The 18,725-nt window shown below is 51.3% G+C and overlaps 1 protein-coding gene across 1 annotated transcript in view; it reads right to left on the reverse strand.

Moving 5' to 3' along the window:
• Window positions 1–18,725, reverse strand: part of LOC144945648 (A disintegrin and metalloproteinase with thrombospondin motifs 9-like) — an 82,276-nt gene that overhangs the window by 49,165 nt on the left and 14,386 nt on the right. The window contains exons 2-3 of the mRNA XM_078874199.1: window positions 4,846–5,330; window positions 461–659 (exon numbers count right to left, since the gene is read on the reverse strand). Of these exons, the coding sequence (XP_078730325.1) occupies window positions 461–659; window positions 4,846–5,330 (684 nt within the window). The remainder of the gene's footprint in view (window positions 1–460; window positions 660–4,845; window positions 5,331–18,725) is intronic.

Consider the following 18,725-nt stretch of genomic DNA (forward strand, 5'->3'; position numbering starts at 1 on the left):
CTAAACCAGTCCTGGGCCTCCTCAAGATCGACTCAATCTCAAATGAGTAACTGGTGCGGTGTGTAAAACATCGCCACAGGGGAGACAAAGGGCGTGGTGCTGGCCACCCACCCCCTCGTGTGCCGTGCCGGCCTTTGTAGGTGCTCACTAACAGCACTTGCATCAATAGTCTGTTAAGGCTAGATGGGAGATCTTTGTATTTGTGATCCACCTACCCTCGCCACCAAGATGTTGGATTAGAGGCCACATGGAGCATATCCACCGGCGCCTGGTAATCGACCGAATTGATCGATTCAACTTCTCATGGAACATTTCCCAGAGCTCATCCCAAGCCGGACGGCAACTCCAGCCGGGACCCCTCCCTCCGCCCTCCTCAGCCCCTCCGCCCTCCTCAGCCCCTCCGCCCCCACCACCCCCGTGCCCGCAGGTGATCGACCGCGCCTGGAGGTGCAGCTCTTACCCGGGACGCCACACACCTGGTGGCTCGCGGCCTCCGTGGCGGTGGCGGCGGCGGCGGCCAGCGCGTCGCGGCGGTACACGACGTGCGGCTTGCTGCGCTCCTCCTCGCCTCCCGCCGACGCCGGCAGCGCCGCCTCCTCCTCCGCCAGCAGCAGCGGCTCCACAAAGTACTCCGCGTCGCCCGTGCGGAACGTGCCGAGCTGCCTCGCGAGAGAGACGGGGGGGGGGGGGGGGACACGCGGCACGCCCACGGCGCTTCACCTCCACGGCGCGGGCTGGCGGCGGCAGAGGCCTCGCTCGGCCTTGCAGTAAATCATAATATTTTTGCCCTTTGAACTTTGCCAGTAAAAGGCTGGCCGGGTCTCAAGGCCCTGCGTTGCTTCTCTCGACGGATGTCGACGTCGAGCGGCCGCGTTGACGAGCGGCGCAGCGCTCGTCGGCTCGCTCCCATCGCTCGCCGGCTCGCTCCCATCGCTCGCCGGCTCGCTCCCATCGCTCGCCGGCTCGCTCCCATCGCTCGCCGGCTCGCTCCCATCGCTCGCCGGCTCGCTCCCATCGCTCGCCGGCTCGCTCCCATCGCTCGCCGGCTCGCTCCCATCGCTCTCGCCCCACGGGCGGGTCGGTCGCCTCCTTGTCGTCACTCTCGGACCGCTACCCCCGATGGCTGCCATTCCCCATGAAGTTCACTCATCGATTTCTCTGCCCAAGCCGAGGACCTCGGGACCTATCGGACCGACTGTTTCTTCTCATCCACTCCGCGTTCGACCATCACCACACCGCAGGGTCGCGCAACTCGCTCACAATCACTCACCCGCTCACCCAACCCACTCTTCCCCTGGCACCACTCCAACTGTGGAATTCCCTCCCATAGTCTCTTTCCCCAAGATTTCACGGCCTTGTTCAATCCAAGAAACGCTTCTTATTCTTATCCATTACACGTGGAATACCGCCGCTTTGTGGTTCCTGGCCACTTGGGGTTTTGCGCTCTTTGGGTCTGGGCTCAAGTTCACGTGCGAGGGAAAAAAGCCGAGCATCTCGAGAAACTCCCACACACGTGAGATAGGGAAAAGAGCCATGTTCTGAAACCGGTAACGTTTAAAAGTCTTTTTTTTTTAAGGGCGAGTGAGTAAGCAAAGGGAGACCCATGGCAGAAAATGCAAACAAGATCGGGGGAAAATCATGACGAGGAACAAGAGAGGAACGGTGTGAGCAATAAAAACTAGAATCTCGTCCGAAATGTTGCGGTGGCGTGCGCTGGAGTTGGGCGGTGTTGGCGCTGGCTCTGGGTTGGATGGGAGCGTTGTGCAAGGGTGGACACAACTGTCTGCCGTTTGTGTCCCATCGTGTAACTGGGTTTCTTCTTGGGCTTTGTGGTTTGTGCTCAAGCTGTTCCGCACCCCGGTTCTCATCGGGGTCACTCTCGACTTGTTCACCTGTGAAGTCGCTGTAAGCTTTTGGCGCTTGTGCTGCTGCTCAATGGCTCTCCGATGAATACTTTTATTTTACCGTTGTTTGTATTTTACCAGGTTAGGCCCACCGAGCCACATAGTTCTTGTTTCAGAAGCGACCTGGCCATCACAAATGATAGCCCGACTAAGTGGTTTGGGTTAAACAGCCACATAGACGCATGAGAGTTCGATCACGACGTCCCCCAGCAGACGCATGACGGTGGCACGTCGTGCCGAGCATCACAACATCACGCTGAACAACACGGCAGGCACAACACTCTTATTCGCCTATTGTCCTGCTTCCCCGCCCCCCCCCCCCGACGAGGGAGTGTATGTTTCTCACGCTTTGTTTTTAAGGTGCTTACAGATGCCACCCCCCGCCCCCCATCCTTCAAGCACCAAACGAACGCAAAGCGCTTAAGGTAACGAACGCAACGCGGGAGAGATCCAATTAAAATACGGGAAGGAACCATTGAAAAACAACCTCCAGCGCTTACTCCGACATGGCCCAAACGACACCCTTAATAATCCCCCCTCCTCCCTCCACCCCCTCCCTCCCCCCTCCCTCGTCCTCCTCCCTCGGTGGAATTTATATCGAGGAGCCAGCCGGCGGAGGGACCTGCCCACCCAGGTGAGAAGTGGAGGTCGAACTGGGAGTGTGACCAGAGGAAATGGAAAGGTGCAATCCAAAATGTTCACAGCTGGATCTATTTGTTAGAATGTTCTCAGCGGGACAATTTTTTTCCCTTACCCCCTCTGAGCGGCCTGGCTTACGGCACCTAACACCACGTTACTCACTCAACTCTGCGAGGACTTCACACCCCCCCCGACCCCCACAGACAAGGAGCTACCCACCAGTCTTGCCCTGTTTAGGATACTGCTCATGGGTCGGTGCTTAAACAGGGCAGCCGCAATGGCCGGCTCGCTGCGTTCTCCCCCTTTTGCTATTCTTAGAATTCTTGACAGGCTCACTGAATTTGGGGCTTAGCGTTTTTTGGTACGCTTCCACCGAATCGCAGGAATTCCGACCGTGTCTGCCGCTTTGGCTCGGGCGGCAGGCACGTGGTAGTAATTTAAATATTAATGACGATCGCTCTAATTGTTCTCGCTATCGGCGCTCTCACATTTCACGGCATGGCGAACGCAGGCTGTGTCGTCGCATGCACAAAATGAAGATCACAATCACGTCGTGGCTACATCCGTAGCCACGACGTGATTGAGTATTGTTTCTTTAAGTAATAATTATCGTATGGTATGGAGAATTGTTTTACGCAGACGGAATGGCATTGAGATCGAATAGTGATAGTACATGAATCAATTGCGAAAATATTGACTTACTCAATAAATAAATAACGTATTTACGTAGCCTTTTTTGGCCTTCCTTCCATGATATTATCTCTGTCCATAACATTTACTCAAGAACTGGGCATTGGCTACTCTTGGTTGCATCCAAATCTGCAGATTTCTAACGGTGTCACTTCATTCGCCGTCCCCCCCCCCACCCCACGTTTCTTGTACATATAATGTAACGCCGACATCTTAAGCAACACGGGTAATAAAGTAATACAAAGACCCACTTCGAGAAATTAAAACAATTGCGGTGGTGGGCGAGGTGACGAGACGAACTTCCATGCGGTGGCAGCCTCGGGCATACGGTCCACAGCCCCCATGGCTTGGGACCTAAATTCCATCCCCCCCACCTCCCCCGCCACCGCGTTGGGTGCCCATCGCCAAATACGGACACGGCGCACTTCTTAAGCGGTGTTGGCGACAATAGAAGCAGCAGCAGGAGGAGGAGGGAAAAAAACTCCGCAGTTGGAACAGGAATGAACGAGAGAAGAAGAAAAAACCTGCTCTACCTAACATGGAGATCAGCGGCAGCAACACGCTGGCGCGGCGATTTTAGTTTGCCGGTTGTAACGCTTGGGTAGCGTTTACACCTCCAGGCGAAGTCTCCCAGGAATCAGAATTTGCATTGTAATAATAACACCGCAACAGCGGAGGCCTTTGAGCCTTCCAGTGATGCAAGCCCCGAGTGTAATTATGAAATTCTTTGCACCATTAATGCCAGCTGCTTTTTTTTTTAAACAGCTCATGAAGGATTTATATGAGCAATGATCCTGGTCTGCAACAATTCAAATGTCGATAATCAGAATCAGAATGTGTATTTATACTGGAGGAATCCGATGAGCTATAAAGTAGAAAATAAAATCATAATTCTGTGCTCCAGATATTAAGAATAGACACAGACAACAAATCCAAGCTACTAAGTTAGGTCAGCTACAGGAAAGCGAAAATATATTTTGGACACGCGACCAGGATGTGCAGAGAGGGTGGCGACGAGGGAATACTGGAAGGTGGGCACCAAACTCCAAACACGGGATGGGATGAAAGCCATCTCGTCAGTTGAAAGACGCCGCTGACCGACAGAGAAGTAAAGAGGCCGTGTCGAGAAGATACCAGTGACAGAAATGGACACGTCCCAATTGTCCCAATTGTCCCCAAAGGCCGAGGGGCTAGAACAGCGGTGGCCAACCGGCGTCTCCCGAGCCGCACACGCGGCTCTGTAGTCCACGGCGTGCGGCTCTGTCGAGGGGGCGTCACGTAGAACGCGCTGTCACCGTATCAAAGAATAATGAACGTCTCCCGTGCTGTGCCGAAAACACTCCATATATACACACACACTTATACACACACACACACAAATATATACACACACACATATACACACACTTAAAAAGATATATGCACTTGGCCGTTTTCAGAACTCATGGGTTACTTTTTGGCTCATGGTCTGTCACAGGTTGGCCACCCCTGGACGAGAGTAAGAAGGAGGAGGCGGCCTGCTTCCCCGCGCTCGTCAATGTGCGCCCATCCCCTTCGGGAAAGCCCCTGGGTTGACGAAGGGCAGCGGGAGCGAGCGCCGGGCTACACTTACGAGTCCGGTGCACAGGCTGAGGACGGCCGTGAACTCGGGCTGCGCGTTCACGTGCCCTGTGTAGAAGCAGCTCCTCACATCCTCCTCCTCCTCGAACGCAAAGTCCCCACCACCACCGCCACCACCACCACCACCACCGCCGCCGCCACCACCACCACCACCGCCACCACCACCACCACCGCCGCCACCGCCGCCGTCTGCCGGCGTCGGTGCAGCTCCCCCAGTGCCGTTGCCAGAGTCCGGCCAGCCCAGGTGCGTGACGTGAAAGCTGGGTCCCACGAACGACGCGTCGGCCGTGAGCTGCAGCCGGAAGTCTTGCCCGAACGCCACGAGGCGGTAGTGGGTCCGCGCCGGGAACGGGAGGGCGCTACGCGGGCTTCGTCGCCGCCATCTGAAGTGGGCGTCCGCCGGGAAGGGTTCCCCAAACTCGTTGAGGCGCGTCGGGGTCACGATCTCGTAGCTGCTCAGCTGCTCCAGGAACTTCTCTGCAGGGCGGCCGACAAAACAGAAAATGCCAGTGAAGACCACGGCACGGAGTGGGAGGATGAGGCTTTCGCAGCCGGTGCTACGATTAACGATCGATTTGTTTTTTTTGGGCTTAGGCCAGGTAACGATCTGACCAAATCTACATGTCGCCAAGTACTCATTTGAGGCTTAGTCAACCTAGGAGTGGGCCCAGGACCGGTTTTTCTCTCCACATTTAGAAACATGCGTTAAGAGTATTTGGTTCCAATGAATATCCACGTGATAAGCCACTTTTTGAGCTATCATTTGTGGGCACGTCGCTTGGAAAAAAGATCTGTCTAGCTCAGTGGGCCTTACCTGGTAAAATAAAAACTAGTTTAGTTTAGATAATCGTCGCTGGTGTCAGCCGTGAGCGGGAATCGAACCCCGGTTACCGGGTTCGGAGACCAGCGCGCGAACCGCGACACTCCTGCTCAACCTCCCCGCTTGTAACAAGATGTCGCAGAGGCAAGGGGCAACAGGATGTGGCCACGCAGCATGATATCAGGCAAATGTCGCAGACGTGCGTTTGCATCCACATTAACATGGCGGGTTTTTTTTCTTTTCGCCCAAGCCAAGCAGATATCCAAGCTGTACCGGGGGTCTGGATTGTGTCACATTAAAGGGGAGCTGAAATAAAACTAAACAGGGAGAGAGTTGACTGGGCACAGACTGCACACTGCTGAGACCAGCCATTTCTGCCATTCCTTTCCTGGTAATGATGTCATTATATTTAATTTTTGGTCTTTTTGAGGCCCTTAGAGATGCCGTGGCATTTAATCTTCCAAATAAATACAAACTCCATAGTTTCAGGAAAATTAGGGAAAAATTGGTATCAAGAACCGTTCACACGCCTGCCTTCTATAATAACTTGATGTAGGTTGTGTTACGTGAAGATCCACCGACTTGCATCATCATCTGACGTGTCGGACGTGTCCGTGCCGCACGACCTGCACTAACCGAGACTGCATTGCCGAGTTTTCGTGCAATCTCTAGTATCTGGTCTGAGGCCATTCACTCATTCACATAAGAGCCCGGTTCAATTTGCGTGCAGCTGCTGCCTGGATTCGAACTCAGCTTCTCAGTGGTGCCAGGCTCAGCACTCAGATCTCCGACTCACACAGAAAACTTCAAGTCATTCATTAAAAAAAGATGTATTCATAAGTTTTGCCTTCGTACAACAACTCCCTGGCTACTATCCAGCTGGGTTTACTCAAACGTAGACATTTTGAAACTTTTAGTCTATTATGTATGCCAAAATGTGCTCTTAATATTAAACATAAGAGTAATCCCAGCATGCTTTGCATGTCAGGATGACCTCACCATACTTGCGCACACTTCTACACAGCCTTGTGACAGCAACGGCAGCTTGGCACCGAATACTTCCTCGAGCACAATCAACATTATTATTTTTTCTCTCTACATGACTTTATCGATATAACCAGAGGGTATGGATTCCTGCAGTCACGAAAGCTTCAAATCAAGATTGACACAATCAACATATCCAGTATCCAAAATGATGAAAATTAAGAATAGTAATCTTGATTTGAAGCTTTCGTGACTGCAGGAATCCATACTCTTTCGTTCCTTCGGTAAAGTCACGTAGGTAGAAAAATAAAACAAAATAAAAATAATATATCACCACGTTTCGATCACAACACAAGTGGTCGTCCTCGGGCTCCATGCCCTGCAGTCTGAACCCTCCTGAAAGGCTCTCAAGCCCTCCCCCACACAGGCGACAGGCTGAGAGAGATGTCTAGGACGTGGGGTAGGGTAGGGTGAGGGCAACGGGAGGTTTGGGAAATGTGGTGTAGTATTTGTTCTGTCCGTGCCATTAATGGTCTCATTGGGAGCCCCTGTACGCGCACTATTGCTCCGTCATGCAAGATAGCTTAGTCTGGCTTCTTTGTTGTTGTTGTAACTACTTAATTGGTTCATATCAAATTATGCTGCCAGTTGAGGATAATGCATGCCCACAACATAGCACGATGAATGAGGCCAGCAATAATAGGTCGGAGATCCGAGCAGAAAGAGGCAGGGAAACCCGGTCCGCTTGGAGACAGCCGTGGCTCCTACCCTTGTCTGCCACCTCCCAATTATGCCATCCAAACTGGCCGTCACCCACGGCCATTGTGGACAGATCTATTGTGTGTGAACACACACACACGCAGTCTACTCCATATCTAAACACTCTCCAGAAAACACGATCTGGCTGCACTCCAGAAAAGGGCATAAAGACAAAGACTTTGCCTCCTGCTGCCGATGTTCTGATCACTCTTCCAAGCCTTCGACATGAGATGATAAAAATCACGCCGATTATACAGGGTGGTCCAAAAGTCAGGACACATCGAGATATTATATTTATTTTAAAAAATCACATAGGGTTTAAAAACATGTTCTTTCCATGTTTTAATGTCATCTTAAACTAATTAAGAAAAATAGGTATTAACAATAATAACAGTTAACATGTATTGAAAATGTTTACCCTTAATAATCAAGCAAAGTATTTACTTATATCTTGATAAATCTGCCAAACTAAATTTTTATTTGTGATTTTTCTGGTTGTGTCAAAATTTGGAGCACAAAAAGTCCAAACTGTTTTGTGTTTGGTGCCAGGGCCGTCAATGGTTGATTGTCAAATGAATCAAAGACGCCAAAGAGAAACACCAACATCAGATTAAAAAAAATTATAAATAATAATGTCAATTTTGCACCGGCCAAATTTTGAAACAATTATTTTCTTTTGAACCTAAGCACACAAGATGTTAATTACCTCGCCTGCTATGCAGGAGGTCGTGGGTTCAATCCCGACCCTGACGCCTGCTGTATATTTGAAGTTTGCGTGTCTCTCTAATCCCATTATCATCACGGTGGCTAGGAGATGTTAACTACCTCGCCTGGTACGCAGGAGGTCGTGGGTTCGATCCCGACTGACACCTGCTGTATATTTGGAGTTTGCGTGTCTCTCTATCTCATCATCATCACGGTGGCTAGGAGATGTTAACTACCTTGCCTGGTACGCAGGAGGTCGTGGGTTCGATCCCCACTGACACCTGCTGTATATTTGAAGTCTGCGTGTTCTCCCTGTGGTCGTGTGAATTATTTTATCTGGTTTATTATCTCCGCATTTAGAATCAACGTAAGTTTAGATTATCCGGCTGCCATAAATTTCCACGTGATAAGCCACTTCGTTGAGCTATCATTTGTGGCCAGGTCGCTTCTGAAGAAGAGCTACATAGCTCAGTGGGCCTTACATTGTAAACAATAAATACTTTAGTTTTAATTAGTTCATAGATTCCATATTACAGGGTTTTTTGGGTTAGATCGCGTAAATATATAAATGTGTCGTTAAACCAGCCACCACCCGACACAGCCAATTAGTAAGGGTTGTCACGTAAACAGAACATGCCAATTCGTGACTAGTACAGCACACCGGTGTGTTGGAGAGCAAAGCCACAACATTTACAATCTGAGTACGATGTTCATTTCTATATTTACGTGATCTAACCCAAAAAAACCTGTATTATGGAAGATATTGATCGCGAAAGCCTTCGTGTTAAAGTTCATAAATTGCTGCTCCGAACAATCCCAATCGAGTCATTTGCGGGTAATTTTCGAACGTGGCCAATGTCAACCGAGCCTCGTGACAATAATGGTCCCGCGGCAAATCTTCGTGGAGACGCGACGCGCTGCGCCATGGCAAGGTGCGGCGACGACCATCGTGGCGCTTTAAAGAATATCCTGAAACTCCTTCGTGCTCCGCAGAGTCTGCTCTGCTGCTCATTTTTGTTCGTGCCTGTAGTCCTGTACACAAGAACCCAATTTCACGGAACGGTATTTCGCCCAGCTGTGAAGTCGTTTGAAGTGCCTTTATTGTCCTGCGTGGACAAAACGTGTGCCAACAACATGAGGCCGAATATTTCAAGTGAAAAAATAAACCCACATTCAAATTGTCCTTTCGTTGCTTTCTAAATCGCTGGGTGGTGGGCGCCGTCAACGTTCCCCGGCGCAAGAGGAACACGAAAGGAACGCAAACCTTGAGCAGATCCGCAAGCCGCGCTCTCAAAAGACATTGCGTAACGTCACCGTCCACTCTCTCCACTAACTACGAGGGTTTGGACAAGACGTGGCATGACGTCACTTCAACAACAACCACCATTCGCCACTAAGTGGTGGTGACGTCTACACGGCACCTGTGCCAGGCTATGTGCACTTTAAGGCCACGTGAAGTGTCAAGAGGTCATGGGGCAGACCCAGCAGGTGCCATGAGTTGATCGACAGAGATGACTGGCAGATGCACCCACCAGCTCGACTCCCCTACTGTGACGTCACTTCTAAGACACGTGCAGGCACCGAGTTGGCAAGAATCGCCTCTGGCAGACAATAAAAGGCCAACGCTAAACTGAGGGACGAGTGAAGTGATGCGAGTCAGGTGCTGACCCCCATAGCCCCACGGCTCTCACGGACAAAACCGAGATCCATGGCTAACACAGTACACAGCATACAAACTGTGAGTATCATCATCAGCCATGATCAATCCACTGCTGGATGAACCCCCCCCCCCTAAGCTGTCGCCATTCCCTCGTGCTCATGCGATGCAACGGATCCGCCCCCCATACGCACGAGGCCAATCTGACCGTCGCTCCATCTCCGTGGTGTACGACCCTTGGCAGCGTTTCCCTCCTTTGGCCGCCACTCAAGACGTTGTTCTCATCACCGCCTCCGTGATGCCTCCTTTCAAAGCCCCACACAATTCCACGTGAAGCTTCTCTCATCCACGTGTTTTTACTTCTCCCTCTCAACGTAAACCCAAGTAACGCATTCCCCCCCCCACCCATGCTTCTTTGCACACCTTTGGGCTTTTGCTTCCTTTTTTCCTTCGTCAGCATCCACGTTTCGGAGCCGTACGTTATGCAGCAGGAGACGTCCTCCGGTTGAACGCATTCTGCTCGGCACACCTGCGTCTACTTTCTTGTCCTTCCTGCCCCTCCCCCGCGCCGCCGGCGCACCGTCCGATGAGCACGCGTAGCTACGTACAGGCCGCGAAACAAGTTCACCGTGCCGAGGTACACGTACGCAATGCGCGTGGTTTTTGTTTGGCTTTTCAACTTCGGCGGCGACTGCTCAGCGTCACCGTCAAGCGCACACGGTGCACGTGCGTCGCCTGTAGGGCCGCATTCTCGCGCCGCACTCAACAACGTGTCTGGCGGAGGGCGACCGCGCGGCACGCGTTTGATCCTCGTGCAGGTCCCACGACGAGATGACGGGGATGGAACTGCGCCGAGAGCTAAGGGGCGAGCGTGGAGGGCTGCGCACATCTGCGCCATCTGAGCCGACGAGTGGGGAGACAGCCGCGGTCGGGCCGATGGGACGCAGCTGCCGCGTGCGCGCGCGTGGATGGCGTGCGTGGCGGGCGTAGTTTATGACCGATAAATCGCGGCTTATGCAATGCAGCCGAAGCCGCGTGCACCACGCGCATGCCTTGGGGTAGCAAGGCCCAGCTGCGGGTGCATATCTGCAGTCGCGTGCTTCGCTCTTGCGTTGGAAGGATGCCCCTTTCGCCGCCCCCACGTGTGTCATGTACGGGCGCGTCTCTTACAACAGGACTGCGCTCACACGAGGCGCGCCGACATGTCTGTAGATGCAGCTCCCACTGCGTGGTGCAGGCGGACGCCGATTGTCACGACGATGTGCGCAGCATGTTAGGGCGAGTTAAAGTTTATTATTCTTGCCCTGCAAGTTTCCGCTCATTCCACTGCTGGCAGAAGGGGCCCTCCCTCCACTAGACGGTATTTGGTCTACTCTTCCACGCTGGCTACCAGGCACCTTGGACCATCACACGGTTTAGTTTCATGTATATGTGTCTGCGTGATGACCTGGAAACCTTTCTTGTAGTTTGCACTCTCATCGTGCTTTAGTGTCGCTTGTTGTTGTAACGTTCTGACCACGTGCCCCTGCTGGACATCGGCGAAAAAGATCTTTATAGCTCATCGGATTCCTCGAGTATAAACAAACATTCTGATCGACTGTGGCGTGCCCCGTTTATACTCCCAGGGAACGACAAAGGCGGAGGAATTTAAAACGATTAAAACGATCAACTATTTTGTATTTTACCAATTAAGTCCCACTGAGCTACTAACTATTTTTCCAGAAGCCACCTGGCTATCATAAACGATAGCTCAACGAAGTGGCTCATCATCATCACGTGGAAATGTATAACAGCCAAATACTGTGAACGCGTGACGTTGACTAAATGCGGAGGGAAAACCCCGGAAGACCCAGAGAAAAATCCACACGACCACGGGGAGGACATGCAACTCCAAGACCTCCTGCATCACAGGCGAGGTAGTGAACATATCCTAGCCACCGTGGCACCCCAATTGAAGGAGACGCCCACCACTGCTCTAATTGCTGTGCTCTGAGAAGGCCAACTGCTTCAACAACAAATCAGCCTCACCACTGGGGAAGGTCGCTCCCTCCCCTCTGCTGCTCCTACTGTCAAGAACTCCCCCCCCCCTGGATGGCTGCACTTGGAAACGGAAGGAACCGGGAAGAGAGGAAGAGCTAGCAGAGAATGGCTTGACCACGCCATCATGAAGCGATGTGGGGCCAGAAAGATGGTGGCCACTCTTGGTCGCATATTGGTACTTCAAGACAGAGGGAAAAGCGGCCTGCCGATGGACTCGGTGCGGTCGCACCAGCCATTGCTGGTGTGTGCAAGCCCAGGTCGTGCCAACATGTCACCGAGGCAGCATCAGCACTTCGTAGTATTATTATTATAATCACATGGGCAACACATGAGATTGTCCACCCAGATAACGATGATGTGTTCAGCGTCCGACGTTCCGCCAACGCAACCGTAGCGGTGTCACGGACAAACGGCAGCGGGCTCGCAGTGCGCGTAGCCGACCCTGCGCTCCACTCCCAAGCCTCGCTTAGTAGGGGGGGGGGGGGTGCGGTGGTGGGGGGGGGAATCGCATGCTCCTTGACGGGTAGCAGCTGCCATCCAGGGGCGAGTTAAGGGGCACGCCCGCGCGCTTGCGATGACACCACGGGGAGCCCATATATAATTCTCATGTACACGTGTTCCTATTATGCACGCGCGCATGTGCGTACGTGGGAGCTGCCGCAGCGGTGTGGCGCTCAGCACGCCACTGAACTTGCTATCATCCAGAGGGTCGCCGGGTAGAGTCGACCTCCCCACGCGGCAGTGGAAACAACGGTGCCGGTTCCTTGGAGCCAACCCCCCCCTGCCCCCGCCGCCACCTCTGTCCGCCCAGCCGCAGCAGAAACGGGCAGCACATCTGTAAATCACGTGCGTACGTGAGTGTAAATCACGTGCGTACGTGCGGTGAGCGTTTTTCGCACCGTACGTAGCCAACTGGTGGGGGGTGAAAAGCGCGAGTCCACCTTTCTCGACACGACTGATCAGCGCGAAAGAGTAGGCCAAGTGCCCTATGGAGCTCCCTCGAGCGGGGGCCCTGCTGCCAACCAACGGAGCGAGCAAAGCAATTGCAGGGCTGCGCCTTTAACTATTGCAAGGGGGGTGGCGGAGAGGCGGCCCAGCGGCGGCGTGTTCGCCACTTATCGTAACCTAGCGGCCTCCCGGGTTAATACTGTGGGTGTGTTAACCGTAAAACAAACAAAAACACGTGTACCCCTGCTTCTGAGCGTACGTTACAGATCCAGTGGGGCAAATTGGCCGTCACGTGCGTCGATGGGCGAAGGTCGAAGCGTGCGTGCGAGGATGTGGGAGAGTGTAATAACCGACACGAGTTCAACTTTATTTGTGAAAGCTTTCCAACACCGAGCCTGGAACGTCAATGCATTCGCTCTGGGGTTGGGGGGGGGCGGTCCCTACAACCATGGTCCAATGTAAACAAAACCTTAGTTAGATTGTACATGTTGTGGATTTGCTCTCCAACGCAGCGGTGTGCTGTGCTAGTAACGAATTGGCACGTTCTGTTTACGTGACAAACCTTGCTAATTAGCTCTGTCGGGTGGTGGCGGGTTTAACGACACATTTTTATTTACGCGATATAACAAAAAAAACCCTGTAATATGGATGATATTCGTCAAGAAAGCCTCTTACGTGTTAAACTTTCATTAGAAGTTATTCTGCTTTGGGGGGGGGGGTGGGGGAAACGAAATTCTACAGAAAACCGGACAAAAATATTAATCAGAGCTGTAATCCGGTGCTAAAAACTGTAACATTTATAAATATATTTGTTTACATCCCGCGACGTCTGTTTCAGAGTGGACGTTAAAGATCCCGTGACGTCATTCGCAAGAGTGGGGCCATTGTGCTCCGGCGTCAGGATCCAACATTCTTTTTTCAAGTTCGAAAATTGCACCGCAAATTACTCAAATCGGGATTACACGCCCAGCAGCAATCATCACCCCCTCCTGGAAGACTCACGCCCCCACCCCACCCAGGTCACTGTTTGCTAAAGAGGCTCGTCACTGGATTCTCGCGTTCTCAGCCCGGTTAAATAAAACCAGCCCGAGGCGAGATTGTTCCTCCTGGTACTTGCGACGCCGTGGTCACGTGGCGCGACGTACACATTGCCACCGTCAAGTGTCACGTCCTGTCCTCTGCGGCGTCATCTCGTGGCAGCCCCGAACGCGTCGTTATTAAAATCGGCAAGCTAAGTACGTCCGAGGACACGCCACGCGTTGGAAATCATACCACAGTCCACGTTGCAGGTGTAGTGTAATAGCGCCGGCTGGTGACCAGCAGCGGCAACTATGGTGGACAAACCGTACACATGCCGGTGAGCGTACACACAGCTGTGTGTCGGCAGGGTGGAGGAACTGGGGCAAGGGTCATGGAGGACCCCATCTGGAAGCCCCTGGAACCTGCCAGTAGGTTCGAGAAGGGAGGTGCGGCCAGGGCGGGGCCAGGCCGCGCTGGGAGCATAAAAGGGGCCGAGAGCGGGGAGCTCGAGGCTGGCGGTTCTGGGATTGGATCGTCTCGTCATCGCTATTAATGTCGACTCTTGATCATCTACGCTAATCATGGGGAGGACGGCCACAGATAATTCAAAATCGCGGATAATCCGAAAATATACATTTTCTGAATATCTCTGCCAAAAAACAATAATGTATAAGTATGAATGATGTTTATGTTAAGAAAATTGAGTGTTAATGAACAGAACAAAAATTTGTAGGAAAGAATCGACCGATCGATGCGCGTTCTCAGTGATAATAATACTTTCCCGCTTCCACGCAGAAGCCTCGGCCCACAAATGGGACAGCAGCAGAGCCACGCCAATCAACATCAATCAGTTCCGCCCACTGTTGTAAAGATATTGCAACGACTGTACTGTAGAGGCGATCACGTGGATTTCGGTTAAACCGGAGGAACATATTTTTTTCGGTTTAAGCACATGACTTGTAATAAACATTTCCAAGAATGATAACGATTTTAGATTATTAATTTGGGCTGAAGGGAAAATCCACGAGTTATGAATTTACGTCAAAATCTCCGGTGCGTGGTTGATCCACAAATCGGAAAAAACTGTCCGCGGCTAATTGACAATCTACCGTGACATCGACTCGGGTGGCGCGAGGAGGAACCACGTGCGAGTGTGGAAAAGGCAGCAGGAGCCACGCGGGTCAGCCAGCGACGACAATTGCCCAAAGCTCTGCGGTCCTCCATATACGAGGATGTTACCGGTCAATTTAATGAGTTGTTTACGCGTGGGAGGACACCGAAAGCACGCCGAGAAAACCCACACGTGCGCAAATTGGGGCAACGCTCTATCCCCATGCATTTGCCGAACTGCCTTCTCCTGGCGAGCCAGGGCACGGCGACTCCTCCTCCATGCCCACGGGAAGGGAGTTTCACAACATCTGCACGATCCACCAACCCTCGCCGCCTCCACGGCGCTGGATTACAGGTGTGCACCGCCACCACCGCCCAGCTTCCTTGTCATACTGTGTGTACGGTGGTGTGTAGTACACGACAATTATTATATCATTCGATTGACCTATGGGGAGGACTGGCCACTACCATGACAATTATAGAATTTCCACGACTGGCTTAAACACCTTCTTGGTTTTTTCGGTAAAGTCACGTAGAAGGGAAGTAATAAAATAATAAAAATAAAACATAATAAAATTAAACAATTCTCACGACGTTTCGGCCACAATGCAAGCAGCCGTCCTCAGGTGAAGAATGAGACACTTCAAGCTAGGAACTTACATATAAGCTGGGTTGGGGGTGGGAGAAGAGCGCCTTAACAAAAAGAATGTGCATATCAAGATGAGTTTAGCATATACATGGGAAATGCGCAGGGGGCGGGGGGGCTTCAAAGTCATACCATGCCCACGCACTATGCAGGATGAAGAGCACCAAGGGGGGGTGCAGGGATTAGCATTAACAAAGGAAAGGAATGCCAATGATATGTAGCTGCAGTAACTAAACAACACCGTAGAAAACTAAGGTAAAAACTACATACAAAGACTAAAATATAAACTGCATAGCACCATCAGTATACTTACTATACTCTACAATAAGCTGAGCTACTAACAGCAAGTAATACATTACAATACTACGTCGTAAAAGTTATATAATATGCTTCCATCTAAACTTTATTCTCTTACATCAACCGAGCATATACCGTACTATATACTGCCATAGATAAACCCAACATTAAATTATATACTGTATTGCAATAAACCACATTTCAACATAACACTATGTATTATTCTACCTACCCTAATGTGTATCAAAATGGTTTATTACGTCCTTCCAATGATTGCTAAGCCAGAATCCATCTTCTCGATTAAAATTGTCTCTGTGTTTGTATATGTGGATCGCCTCATGAACGAATCTCTCATGATAGCCAGGTGGCTTGCAGAGAACCTCTGTCTTGGAGAAGTCAATGTCATGTGAGCCCACTGAGTTGTAACAGTGATCTGCCACGGCTGAGGTGTTTGTCCTACCGTGTTTCAGGTCAGCTTTATGTTCACGGATGCGGTCCGAGACATGTCGTTTGGTTTGTCCAATGTAACTGCTACCACAGAGGCAACTTAGTTTGTAGACACCAGGGTGCTGTATGTCTGGAACCACATCTTTTACAGACGGTACCAGATCACGGATTTTATGTACTGTGTTGAATCGGACCTGGATCTTGTGTTTAATCAGGATTTTGGAGATCTTTTTTGTGACCCCAGCAATGTAAGGTAAGGTGATGGTCTTGAAAGGCTCCTCAACAGGATCCTTCTTGATGGTTGGAGAGATGGCTTTGCGGATTGTGTAGTCAGAGTAACCATTAGCCTTAAGAGCTTGGCGTATGTGTTTGAGTTCACTGGAAATGTGTTCATGGTCGGATATGCATTGGGCTCTATGATATAGAGTCTTGATGAGGGAATTCTTCTGGGATGGATGGTGGTGGGAATCCGGTTTTAGATAAGCGTCCGTATGGGTGGATTTCCTGTAGACAGAGTGGCTCATTGAACCATCAGGTCTCCTTTTGATTAGGACATCCAAAAAGGGTAGCTTGCCATCTTTTTCGACTTCCATGGTGAATCTGATGGCTGGGTGTATGGAATTGATGTGGTCAAGAAATTGGTCTAGAGCAGGCCGGCCATGTGGCCAGATGACAAAAGTGTCATCTACGTACCTCTTCCATAAGGTCGGGCGTAGAGTGGCAGTCTGGATGGCGTCCGTCTCAAATTTCTCCATGAAGATGTTAGCTACAACCGGAGATAGGGGGGAGCCCATTGGGGTGCCTTCAATTTGCTTGTAGAAAGTTTTATTCCAGGTGAAGTATGTATTGGTTAAGCAGTGTCTCACCAGGGGGGGTACCCCAGCATTCAGTCCCTGATGAACCAAGTCTTCAATGATTGCGATGGTGTCAGGTACAGGAACTTTGGTGAATAAGGAAACCACATAAAAACTGACAAGCAGGTCGTCTGGGGACAGGGCAATCCCCTTGATTGTCGATACCAGGTCAGTAGAGTTTAGTACCGCAGAGGTGGTTTTTCCAGTGAAAGGCCGTAGGATTTCAGACAAAAAACGAGCCAATTTATAGGTGGGGGAGTTGATAGTAGAGACAATGGGACGAAGAGGTGTATCTTCTTTATGTATCTTTGGTAAGCCGTATAATCTTGGTGGTCTGGCTGCAGAAGGTTTCAACGAGAACTGTTTGGTCTGATCAAATAAAGCGGTTGAATCAGAAATGATATTGTTGGTTTTAGTGACAAGGCTGTTGGTGGGGTCTCTTTTTATTTTTGTATAGCTACCATCGTTGAGTAGTTCTTGAATTTTGTTGTTGTATTCTATTTTGTCCATGATGGCAGTGGCATTGCCTTTGTCGGCTGAGAGGATGACAATGTCATCCCTCTTTTTTAATTGAGCTAATTCAAAACGCTCATCTTTGCTGATGTTGCTAGCTGGCATCTTGGCGTTTTTGAGGGTTGCTGCGGAGAGAGCTGGTAGGAACGTTGGGTTGATCGGTCAATGGCCAGGGTCAACGGCGGCGTGGTGTATTCCGCAAATATGCCCGACTGTGAGGGCGGGCTCAAGCCGGCGTGAGTAGGTTAAACGTTGAGTTTTATAAGGGCACCACAGGGTGACCAGCCCCTCCCCACCCAGCCCCACCCAGCCCAACCCTTCCCACCCCTCCCCACCCAGCCCCTCCCCACCCAGCCCCTCCCCACTCTCCCCTCCCCACCCAGCCCCTCCCTCCCCAGCCAGCCCCTCCCTGCACGACGGATGGACGGACACAATAATCCCCTTTGGGCTGGTGGAACCAGTGGGTTCCTACCAGTATAATTTTGTTTCTGTTACAGAACTTCATTACCCCGTATATATTTTCACGTGCAAGTCAAAGCTTCTGAATGGAGTTGGCGATGTGTTTTCGGCCGGCTGTTCTCAGCCTCTGGCCATTAGGCATTCATGTTATTCTCTCGGCATCTTTAGTCTGTCAGCCGAGCTCTCCAGACATGTCATTACAATCGACCCCTGAGACTCTAAACTCAACTCATCTCTCTCTCTCTGAGCCTGGGGCATTGATCCTTGACATTTAAGAACCCTAGGAGTGACAATCTTGATCTCCAAGCCTCAGCTTTTGATGCTCAACCAAAAATACATCCTTATCCGTATCATCTTTCCATGTAAATCAGCTCAAAGCATCCCCGTAAATCACATGGCTTCTGTGTGGCCACCCACACTCTGAATCTCCCCCCCCCTCTTGACCCTTTGCTCTTTCCTGTTTTTTCACTTCCCTGTCCAACCCGGTGGGTGGGGAAGGGGTGGGGTAGGGGGACGACGACGACGACGTTCCAGACCACAGGGGCAGCAGAGGAGAAGCGGTGACCTCCCGCGAACCGGAGGCCCGGACGCGGCTTTTCTCCACAGGCAGCTC

Source organism: Lampetra fluviatilis, chromosome 38, assembly GCF_964198595.1.
Source record: "Lampetra fluviatilis chromosome 38, kcLamFluv1.1, whole genome shotgun sequence".
Taxonomy (NCBI): domain Eukaryota; kingdom Metazoa; phylum Chordata; class Hyperoartia; order Petromyzontiformes; family Petromyzontidae; genus Lampetra; species Lampetra fluviatilis.